The 12,208-nt window shown below is 38.9% G+C and overlaps 1 protein-coding gene across 1 annotated transcript in view; it reads left to right on the forward strand.

Moving 5' to 3' along the window:
- The window catches only part of LOC149180319 (uncharacterized), a 137,778-nt gene that overhangs the window by 14,022 nt on the left and 111,548 nt on the right, over positions 1-12,208 (forward strand). The window contains exon 2 of the mRNA XM_089413845.1: positions 857-1,112. Coding sequence (XP_089269971.1) covers positions 857-1,112 — 256 coding nt within the window. The remainder of the gene's footprint in view (positions 1-856; positions 1,113-12,208) is intronic.

Here is a 12,208-nt window from a genome sequence, read left to right on the forward strand (position 1 = left end):
TATGCCATGTTCATATAGTTGAGACGTGAATGGTATTTTGTTCATTGTACGATAAACACTGATGATATGACATCTATTCATGTGGCTTTCCTATAGAACTAGTGAGCATTGCCATTGCTTAACTATATGCCTTAATGGGAGGCATGCATGTTCATATAGTTGTAGTCATCTCGTCATTTTTATAGTTTTTAGTTGTAAAATATAAGTTTCATATCACAGGGGGGATGGGATTTAGAATAAGTATTATTTATGTGTTGATGGGTGGGAGTGTTGGACTATTAACACTCTAAAATATTAAATGTAATAATGTTTCATAAAAGTTAGTATTGACTGATATTTAATTTAATTGTTAGTAGTTAGAAGAGTTTGGTAGACCAATTATAAAAGATAGAAATACAAGTGTATCAAATGTAATGTGTCTATGACTCCAATTAATAAAAGTTTATCTTTTGGATCTTTCACATCGTTTGTGTTCATCATCAAGTTTTTACATTAACTTGATAGCAGATTTATTGTGTTTTTGTTTTTCATTTTTTTTCACTTAATGATTTGCTTGATCAACAACTGAAACAAATATTCTAACGCTAACATTATTTCTATGATTATAATTTTGTTGGTGTCTGGTTTCAAAGTGGGATTTGTAGCCTAGATTTTGAATTTTTCATTTTGGCTCATAGTCATATTATTTTCTTAGTATTGAATCTTGACCTGAACTATTCGTTCAACAAGATTAATGCATCTTCATTTATCTGTTCTTGCACAGTAGTTTGATTTGCTTATGTTGTAAGAAAGAATTGAGCTTTTTGTACGTTGTGGTTAATTTGTTACTTACATTGAGTTTAATAATCTGTGACAGGAATTGGCTTCGATATATCTTTCCTTTCCTTTTGATTGTTGTGGCAGTGACCATGCTTGTAATGAAAGCACTTAAAGCACAGGGACGATTAGGAAGGAACTTTGGTAGAGTAACAATACAAGAAAAACCACCTGCAAACACCATTCAAAAGATTATTGCATTAAAGGAGGCAATGAATGAGATGGAAGATCACCTTCAAAAGTTAAATGTTGCACTGTTGAAACTTCGGACAATTTTTGTATCTGGTCAAACCCAGGTTTGTTTATTTCCCTCTGGAAAGAAACCAATATTAATGATGGTGTCGTTTTATTGTCATGGTAAATATAGCTCTATTAATTCTTCTTTGCAACTTGCCCACGTCCTCATCTGTTAATATTCTATGAAATTTACACAGACAGGGAAGCATGTGAAATTACAGAGGCGTGTTTTGTGTATTGATATTCCAATAATGAGAAGATTTGCATATGTCATCAAAAGTCTCATGGAAGAGACGACCCACTAAGAGAACTACCACATTAGGTTGAGACACTAATGATGTCTTTTATTACATAATATCTATTCTTTTTTATTACTATAAATAACTTGTTTATTACTAACACTAAAGATATGAAATTTAGATAATCAAGTAGAAATTGTAATCTGACTATTAAACTAATATTTACAGTCCGTTACCCTCCCTTACTGATCATTTAAGAAGGCATACCGACTTTGTGCCTAAACTTTACAAACATATCTAGACCAAGAGAATAGTTGAAGTTTTTTGTGGTCTACAGTCTGTAACTGGTTTGTACCGTATTACAGCTTGATTTCAATTTCACTATTATCTACTAGCTATCAAACGCAATGTTATCATGTTTGAGACTGAATCAGAATCACTTTGCCCCAAAATTATGAATTGGCTTGGAACCAAATTGCAATCGGCCATTAAATCGGTAAACAACTTGGTTGATGTAATATCCCGGAATTAATTTTGCCTTTAATTTTGGGATAATTTCTTAAAAAATTATGCCATAAATTTCTTCAATTGAAAGTCGTTCAATTTGCAGAATTTACGCCACAAAATTAAATAAATTTTACGACATAATAAACCCAGAAAATACTACAACTCAAAATAGACAAGAAACACATGCAGGAAATCACAGCGTTATTGATAATAAAAACTGATTTTACAAATAACTGAAGGATAGCTGAGATGGGATCCTCCAAACCGAATCTAGCCTCAAGATATATCTGTTGCAACATTGGATCTGGCCTCCCAAAATGGAACTACAACCAATAAGCACTCCTTTGAATTCTGAATGAATTCAACAAGGGATGAGACAGGTATTTGTCCAATCTCACCGAATAACCTGTCACTGCTCAAACTAGTAGGGGTCCCAGAGGAGCACTTACTAGGTCAAGGGCAACAATGAAGCTAAAGCCCACTATCACCACAGCTAAAGCTTCCTACTCTTTATGGACTTTCACCGATGGGAGGAGACCCGATATATAGAGAATCACTTATGAAGGATAGATCAACTAAGATGGATGTGAAGTGATTTCGATGACCCTTTCCTAGGAGAGACTCAAGAGTGAGACTTGCTTGCTTCTTAAGCAAGGTGTAAGGCTCTCTAGGATAGGGGAATAGGGATTTGAGGTCTTGACTTAGGGAATGTAACTTATAAAGGAGCTTCCTAAACCCTAAAATATTTATGGAACTTGGTTTTCCAAGTGGTTTTTGAAGAGTTGACTTTGATAAGATATGGGACCACACAAGACCAAGTCGACCCAAGTTTCAAGAGGGAATTTAGCAACCAATGATGAGCTTGACCTAAACAAGGGAAAGAAGGGGATGAAAGAAAGGATATTCACTTCGATGTGCTAAATGATCCCTATGAGGTACTAGCCTTGGGAAACCTAGAGCAAAAATTGGTCTAAAGGATAGGGCTTGGGATATCTCACAATCCCACTGTCGGAATCTCCTCAAATTTGGAGGGGACCTAGGAGACACACCGATGTAGAGGAGGCCAAGAGATCGACATTTTTCTATGGGTGGTTTGTCGGGAAAGTGATGTCCTAGGAGGCCTAATGTGGCTAGACCTAGAATAAAGAAGTAAAGGTGAAGAAAAATGGTTCTTAAAGTGATCACCTTATGGTAGACCAATGCCTAATCCTTTGGGAGGTTGGAGTAAAGAAGAATAATGAGAATGGACTTCGTTCCTAGGTCAAGGATGCTTCCAGGACTACTTCGCTTAGCATTAGGGCAAAAGAGAGTGACCTTAAAGCTTTATACTTTGTTTTGCAAGATGAGATGGCTTATCAATATGAATTCAATCATAGAATTATCCCTAGGAAAATTCATTCAACATACATGGCCCATACATAGAGAGATGCTATCTAGAAACAATAATCCCACTATTTCGCAATAATGCATGCAACAATTAGCCCTAGTATAGCGAAAATCCCATTATCAATGCATGTGACAAAGTAAAAGAAAGAATAGCATTAAATTTTGTACTTACATGTAAGAGAATATATCCAGCCATCAAAAAATTGCCAATCAAGAAGCTCCAAGACAAGAAGAGATGATTCAAACATCAAAATTCATTCCATGCTCCAAAATTTCGTCCACCAATAAGGAATAGCGAAAATCTCCAGAGAGATACAAGTCAAAATCAAGTGATGATTCAAAATGAATTCATATCACTTGTATTTATACACTTCAAATGAGTTTGATTTAGCTAATTAGGCCTACATTAGCCCCTAAAATAGAATGTGCAAAATAACTAACTTTTGGTGACAAGCCCACCAAACTAGCTCATAAACAAACGAATAAGACTCTCAAGAGGTCGAATGATCAATAGTAGATGTCGTTGGGCCTTCTAAGGGGCCTGATGAAGTCCATAAGTGCCATATTGATGAATAGGACACCCAAAAGTAGTGGACAAGGGGTTGGCCCCTTGTTCTCCAAATAATAAACATGTGGTGCTCCCAATGGGTGCGAGGGCACACAATTGACCTCATGGGTCTCCAAGTAGGTCAAAGATGCTTGTAGACCATCTACAAGGGCTCAGATGATGGTGTAAGTGATGCCACATCAACATACAAGTCTTGGGTCATCTGCCAAGTGCAAGGTACAACTGTGGGGCTGGCTGGGCATGGTGAACCAGGTTCATCTTCCTCGTCCAATATGTGAATCTCGAGCAATCTCTGAATTTCTCTTGGGATCCATGGAGTGTTGTCTACTGCTTTGGAGGGCCATGGCTCTCAACGCACACCTTACATGTGCCAATGTAGCCCTCTGGAGGGTTCAGACCTTGTATAGGGAGACCAAACCCAAAACGAAGACCACCTGTAATCTTTCATAAGATCCAATGCGTCCCCTAGCCTTCCAGTCAATGTTTTAAAACTCCGACACCGACTCGGAAACAGCTGAGGGTCTACTCCAACTCCGACTCAGTATCGACTCGGCCGATTTGATTTCAATGACTTGGTCGTTGTAAAAAATACATTAAATATTTATTTTTTTATAAAAAACATATTTTTAAAGATTTTCATTCATTTTTCCAAACACAAAGCTTTAGAAGATAGAGAGAAAACAACATATGATCAAAGTGGGCTCATGAATATATGCATTATATCAAAATGGCACCTAGTGCACTGTCCAATACAAAGTTCATCCTTAGCCACCAATGCCAGGATTCTTTTCTGCCTCAACCTAAGGACAATCACTAGACTACAACAACAATAATACCAATTCTCTGCCCCTAATGAAGTCTCAAAACCCTTGATTTAATTCTAGTCAATCTCCAGAACAATTAGAGGTAAATATGTATTTATTAGTCCATCGCCAGAATGTTTGCCTTTTTAAAAACATTGTATGGCTCAATGCATTGTTTCATTTTTCTAATTCATGCCACTAGGATAACCATACTTCGGCCTTGTAATTTTCAAAACTTTTTCACAGTGATAGATTACTTTAGGGCTATAAATATGCAATAAATAACAACCCAACCATTGATATGTAGGAGGCGGAACAACTTTTGACAAATGTGCTTCAGGATTTTTGTCAAAGAGCAGAGTTGGCCGAGTTATTACCGACCTGGCTGAGACATTACCAAGTCGGCTGAGTTGTTATCGAGTCGATCGAGTCAATGACTGGCTCAGTAACAACCCGGCCAGTCACTCTGTTTCGGCCACCGAGCCGACCCGGCCAGGCATTGGCTCGGTCTGACTCGACCGATTCGGAGTCAACTCGGCCATTTTTTAAAACAACGCTTCCAGTACAACAAGTCATCAAAGGAAATCAAGTAAAAGAGCTTACAAACCATGGACATTAGGTGGGAACTTCATAATGGCATGCCCTTCCATAGTGGGCTTTGGAATGTGCTAATGTCTCTAAGCTCCAAATGGGGTTAACCAAGTATCCCATTAGGTGGTTTCTACTTTTAAAGGGGATAGTATGTCCAAGGTACATCCTTTAAAGGGTTGTGGCATGTGATAAAGAGATGAATGGAGTAGGGAATGAAAGGGTGTAATGTTCCTTTTTCTGGTATTCCTTATGGTATGGATAGGATGGACTTTCAGAGTTGGGGGCAGACAGGCCATAGGTGCAGGTTGGCATTCTCAGCGGGCTCATGGGATTTTGGAGGGGTTTTGAGGTTTTTTTATGAGGTCTGATGGCATTCACTTGGTATATTCCATCATCCGCGCAATTTGCATTTCGTTCCATGGAATTCCGACAACTTGCAAAAAACAAAGTTATTAATGGGCCCGACTCAATTAATTGTGCTTAAGATGGCATTTCAGGAGGAATAATTGGCAGAACACCTTAGTGTAATAGCTCATTGGAACCAGAACGAGAAGATCTACAGGACGGGATAGTTAAAAGTGATTTTGAGCCACCTAAGGAGGCTTGGTGGCGAATTTACCCTTTTTCCCACATTAAAAAGAATATTTTAATTGAAATAAAAGAGGGAAAAGTTCTCCATGATTAAAATAATAATAAAATAGGAGGTTCTAGAGGGGTCCATCAGATTTATAAAAGAGGAGGAGGAGGCCATTAGAGGACATCTTGGATTTGGTATTTCTTCTTGTATGAGAGGTTGAAAACCCGGTTCTCCACTTCAATAGTAGCCCCAGGACGGAAACCCTCAGGTGATTCAACGAGATTGGGCGAGTACCTATTTCCCCTTGGTGAATTCATCCAGAATTTACAGGAGAGCTTAGCAGTGGAAGTTAAGTTCAGTTTTATCTCAGTTATTTTGTCATTTCAGCATGTAAAACCCCAGTTTATGTAGTAATCAAAAACTTGAAAATAGGAACTGTAAAAAAATTTGATTTGTACTTACCTGAACTGCTATCTGATCCCGTGAAGCTGATGACGCTGGCGCTGTTTTGCTCCAATTACCTAGGGAGACCAATTCCACCCAGCCTGACTGAGCAGAGACTGGCTGCTCAATCTAGTAAGCTTCTCACAGAAGCTCACTATCCCTCGTGCCCAAAACCTCAGATGGATTAAAGCTCTTCCAATGGCAGACCTCTCTCACTGCTGAATTTCCTCCTCCTGGTTTCTAACTCCATTGTTACAGCCCCCTCTCCCGGTTCAGACCTCCGGTTTTTATCTGCGGGCCTGGCGGTGGCCGCCCTCCTACTTGCAACCACCGCCTTCCCTCCTCCCGACACGCCTTCCATGTTGTTGCGGCTCTCAGATATTTTCCCTGCTGTCATATGCGCTTTGTTATAAATATCCTGCTGGTTTATGCGTCCCCTTTTACATAAGGGTGCTTCTTTTGATTTTATTTTTATTATATAGTTTAGTTTTATAAAGTTTAATTTATATATTTTATAAAGTTTAAAATTTATATTTATAAAACTTAATCATATTTATTTTAAAGTTCATCATATCTGTTTTAATATAAAGATTAAAATTTATATTTATAAAGCTTCATCATATTTATTTTAAAGTTCATCATATCTGTTTTATTATAAAGTTTAAAACTTTATATAGTGGATTAGTTTAGATGGGTCGTTACATACACTCCCCCTTCTGAAAACTTCGTCCCGAAGTTAGAGTTTTAGGTTTAAGGTTTTAATGGACATGACTTTTTCTATCCAGGTTCCCAAGCTATTCTAAAATCATCGTATCCTTCCTAATCTCTTCTGCTCCCATCCTATCCGTCCTCTACCGGAGTATGCCATGGCGTCAGTTTTACTGACCTGACCATTCATAAACTCTAAGGTGACAGCGTCGGCTATACCGACCTGATCCCCAGTAGGCATCCTGCAGTCATCATCACACGTCTAGGTGAGCGTGATCCGCACAGTCCTCCCATGACTCCAGGGTTCGAAAGATAAACGGTGGGCAACACCTCCACCCCTCCCAGTAGAATTTAGGGTTAATACCCTATCATAGAATCACTTGGAGCTTTAATTGTTCTGAGGTTCTGTCATCACGTGGTCATCCCGGTAACTGTCTATTACCTGCAATCATACACTTATCCATGCATCCGTAAAATTTGCATTAGCATATTCAAAATAACTCACATATTATTCCATTATCAATTCATCTATGATACTACAGTACAACATATTTTGCCATATTCCATGCATGTCCTTTGACTTTCATCTAGAATGTATTCACTTCCTGATTTCTATCCCATTGATCATATTGACATGTATAAATAAATCAGATCTATAATATCTTAATTTCTATCAGAAGAAAAATTATTCAACTGTCTTAACTTTACTTCGACAACTATAATTTAGTAAAATGAACCACATATATTGTTTTGGTATCCATGTACCAGCAGGAATTAAACATATATTATGCCACAAAATTTCATGTTTATCCATAATCATTCAAAATGTTTCTGAGTCTCTGATTGTAGTGAAGTAAATATATACAAAACATAGTGTAAAGTTCTTCAAAATGGACATAAATTAGGGTATCTCTGACATATGTCCTCTGTATTTTCCCAAGTTGCTGATCCAGGACTATACTTGTCCCATTGGACCTTAACTTGGTCCACCAGGCGGTTCCTCAGCTGTCGAACTCTATGTTCCAGTATACGTAACGGTTCGACCATTATGACTCCCTCGTCCGATACCTGCAATTCTTTCCACTGGAGGTTATGAGATAGATCAGCTATATAATGTTTTAATATAGAAACATGAAATACATTATGAATTCTATGCAGGTGAGGTGGCAGGGCAAGACGATAGGCAACATGTCCCACTCTTTCCACGACTTTAAATGGCCCAATAAATCGGGGTGATAACTTTGTCCCTTTTCCAAATCGAATAGTACTTTTATTTGGCTTGATGCGGATGAAAACCTGATCCCCTACTTCATACCTCCTATCAGTTCTATGAGCATCAGCATAACTCTTCTGTCTATCCTGGGCTTCCTTTAATCGTTGTCTAATTTGTCTTACCTGCGCTTCCATTTCATGGATTAATTCTGGTCCTATTATCACTCGATCTTCTAACCTGTCCCAACTTAACGGTGTTCTACAAGGTCTGCCATATAAAGCTTCAAATGGAGGCATCCCAATCGAACCGTGGTAACTGTTGTTGTATGTGAATTCGACTAAGGGTAAATACTTTTCCCAGTGCGATTGTTGATCCATCACATACATTCGCAACATGTCTTCAAGTACTTGATTTACTCTTTCAGTCTGCCCATCAGTCTCAGGATGGTAAGCAGTGCTTAAATTTAGCTGAGTACCTAAGGCTATTTGCATGCAAGTCCAAAATCTAGAAGTGAATCGCGAATCTCTATCGGATATAATCTTTTTAGGTACTCCATGAAATCTGATAATTTCATTTATGAATACTCGAGCTATGTCAGCAACATCGAAAGTATCTCTTACGGGAATGAAATGGGCACTTTTTGTTAATTTATCCACCACTACCAAAATGGCATTGTGTCTTTGAGAAGTAAGAGGGAGTCCAGTGATAAAATCCATAGAAATGGTCTCCCATTTAGACATAGGAATGTCGTGGGGTTGTAAGAGGCCCGCTGGGTGACAATGATCTGCCTTTACTTGCTGACATTCCAAACATTTTGCAACAAATTGAGTGATATCCCGTTTCATACCTGACCAAAAGAAGAGTTTCTTGGTGTCCGCATACATTTTCCCTACTCCAGGGTGAGCACAATATACTGCTCTGTGGGCTTCCCCAAGGATGGTATCTCGAAGATTTTTATCATCAGGAATATACATCCTTCCATGGAATCGTAAGATTCCATCGTTTGCTAATTCATATCCCTCAAATTTAGATTCTTTTGCCCTTTTACCCTCAAGACTTGCTCTCACTTTTAAATACCAGCTGTCTTTTATAAGATGATCTAGTACTCATTGTCTTAAGTCCACTTTAATGGGTATGAGAGAAAATATCCGAGGTCTCTTGCTTAAGGCATCGGCTACTACATTTTCTTTTCCCTTAATGTATGATATTCTGAAGTCATATTCACTTAGGAATTCACTCCATCACCTTTGCCTGGCATTTAAGTCTCTTTGGGTGAACAAATATTGTAGACTTTGATGGTCACTTTTAAGTGTAAAACTTCGTCCCATTAGATAGTGTCTCCAAATCTTTAAAGCTAGCACTACAGCGGCTAATTCTAAATCGTGAATAGCGTAGAGTTCTTCATGAGGTTTTAACTTTCTGGAAGCATATGCTATCACTCCCCTATCCTGCATCAACATTGCACCCAACCCTTGCTTGGATGCATCAGTACATACCGTAAAGTCTTTGCCCATATCAGGGACTCTTAGGATTGGTGCACTAGTGAGTAGTCTTTTGAGTTCAGAAAATGCTTTATTACATTCCTCGGTCCATTCATACTTAACACCTTTACGCTGAAGGGTTGTGATTGGCTTTGCGATTTTGGAGAATCCCTCCACAATCTCCGGTAATAACCGGCTAAACCCATAAAGCTTCATATCTCATGTGCATTTTTCGGTATTGGCCATTCCATGATCGCTTTTACCTTCTCAGGATCTACTGAAATCCCTTCACCTGATATGATGTGACCCAAATAATGAATCTTTTCCTGAAAGAAGGAACACTTGGATAGTTTTCCATATAACTGACGTTCTCTAAGGCAGGACAATACTATCCGCAAATGATCTTCATGCTCTTTCTCATTCTTGGAATAGATGAGAATATCATCTAAAAAGACTTGCACAAATTGATCAAGATATTCACGGAAAACACTATTCATAAGATTCATGAACACGGCTGGCGCATTTGTTAATCCAAATGGTACCACAGTAAATTCATAATGTCCAAAATGTGTTCGGAATGCAGTCTTAGAAATATCAATTTCAGAAATCCTTAGCTGATGATATCCTGATCGAAGATCAATTTTTAAAAAGACAGCAACTCCTTTCATTTGATCGAAAAGATCATCGATTCGAGGCGTAGGGTATTGATTCTTTACTGTAGCTCGATTCAAGTCTCGATAATCTATGCATAATCTTAAGGATCCATCTTTCTTCTTCACAAAAATTACAGGAGCGCCCCAAGGTGATGTACTGGGCCGAATATGCCCTATATCGAGTAGTTCCTTCAATTGGATTTGCAATTCCTGAAGTCCTGGAGCTGTCATTCTATAAGGCGTTTTAGAGATCGGTTGGGTACCTGGTTTTAATTCAATAGTGAGATCCAGTTCTCTTACCGGGGGTAATCCCGGTAGTTCCTTTGGAAACACATCTGGGAATTCGGCTAACATCGGATATTGTTCTAAGGAGGGCCCTTTTTCTTGGCTTACTTCTTGAATTGCATAAGCCTGACAACCTTTTCTTAAACAACGCTTCACCTGCATTGCTGAAATGTAGCGTAAAGAAACTTCCCTCTTGATTCCTTGAATTTGGATTACTTCTCCCTCATCATTTATGCCCAGAATCCTTTTCCCATAACAGTCCACCCAAGCTTGGTGAGCTTCTAGCCAATCCATACCTATGATAAGATCATACGTTCCTAAGGCTGTGACATAAACTTTCAGTTTAGTCGAACAGACCCCTAGGTCAATTTTGCATTGATCCACACTTAAGCCCACGGTTTGGAGTTCTCCTGAGGCCATTTCCACTTGGTGGAAATCATTTTGTCTACGAGCTGCCAACCCACATTTGTTTAATGCATATGACGAAATGAAACTATCTGTGGCACCTGTATCAAATAAAATTTTGAGTTTTATACCGTTGATAATACCTGAAGATTCCACTACAGTGGATTGATGGGCTGCTTGGTCATGGTTGACTACTGCATGAATTCTATGATTACCTCGATTGGTTGATATCGGCTCCTTTCCAGTCCTATGCAATATATTCGATGAAGCTTCTGGGCAGTCGCGCTGAAAATGCGGTCCCCCACATCCCCAACAATTGAGCTGCGTTGATCCTCTTGAATCAAGGTGTGAATTTCTAGAGAACGAGCTTTGTCCTCTCATGTTGATTCCTCTCGCACTTCTTCCTCTACCGGCAGTCCCTCGCGATGCCCATGGTCTGGTGTTTGATGATTCCACGGCTATAGTGTTTACTGCCATGGGAGCTCTTGTCCCCACATTCGGGGTAAACCTGTTACCGTAAGGTGGCCTCAAGCTACCTCCTCTGTTAAAATTGGCAACCAGGGCAAAACTTCATGTGGGTCATCTTATTCATGGCTAATAATATTTTTATTAGATTCCTCTCGTTGAGAGGTGTAGGATTGATATAAAGATCATCCAATTCCGATAAGTATTCATGGAGATATGAATTTATTTTGATTATGGAATTATTATCAAGCCGACCTACAACTCATGTAGGCTCATAAGCCCAACAGTCGCATCTATTCACCCACCAACGTTGTGTATAAATATAAGAGGACTTTTCTTCATTTGGACTCACTCATCTCATCACATCTCTCTCTCTCTACTGCGCAGATATGAGTCTCTTCTCTACTGTGCTAAAATGGGTCTCTCTCTCTCACACATGTGAAGCCGGAAGCTGTTGAATTTGAAGCTGCAACTGCAGAAGTAAAGATTGACTTGCGTGACCTAGAAGCAGTGTTTTTAAAATCGCGATTTTATCGGAAAATCGCGATTTTTTCCCTTTCCCGCTTAAATCGCGATTTTTATACCAAAAAATCGCGGCTTTTTTTTATACCGATTTTTTCGGAAAAAATCGCGTTTTTTTGAAAAAATCGCGATTTTTTCGAAAAAATCGCGATTTTTAAGGTAAAAATCGCAGATGGTCGGGGCAGCGGGCTTTTAATAGGCAAAAAACGATTTTTTTTATGTCATTTTGCTGTCTGCGCGCGGAGGAGGAGGAGAAGAGGTGAGGGAGAGGAGCTGAAGGGTTTCCGTCGAATTTGGGAGCGAATCCA

This window comes from Pinus tabuliformis, chromosome 3_2, assembly GCF_031772625.1.
Source record: "Pinus tabuliformis cultivar Carrire ecotype Pingquan chromosome 3_2, CPIR1, whole genome shotgun sequence".
Taxonomy (NCBI): domain Eukaryota; kingdom Viridiplantae; phylum Streptophyta; class Pinopsida; order Pinales; family Pinaceae; genus Pinus; species Pinus tabuliformis.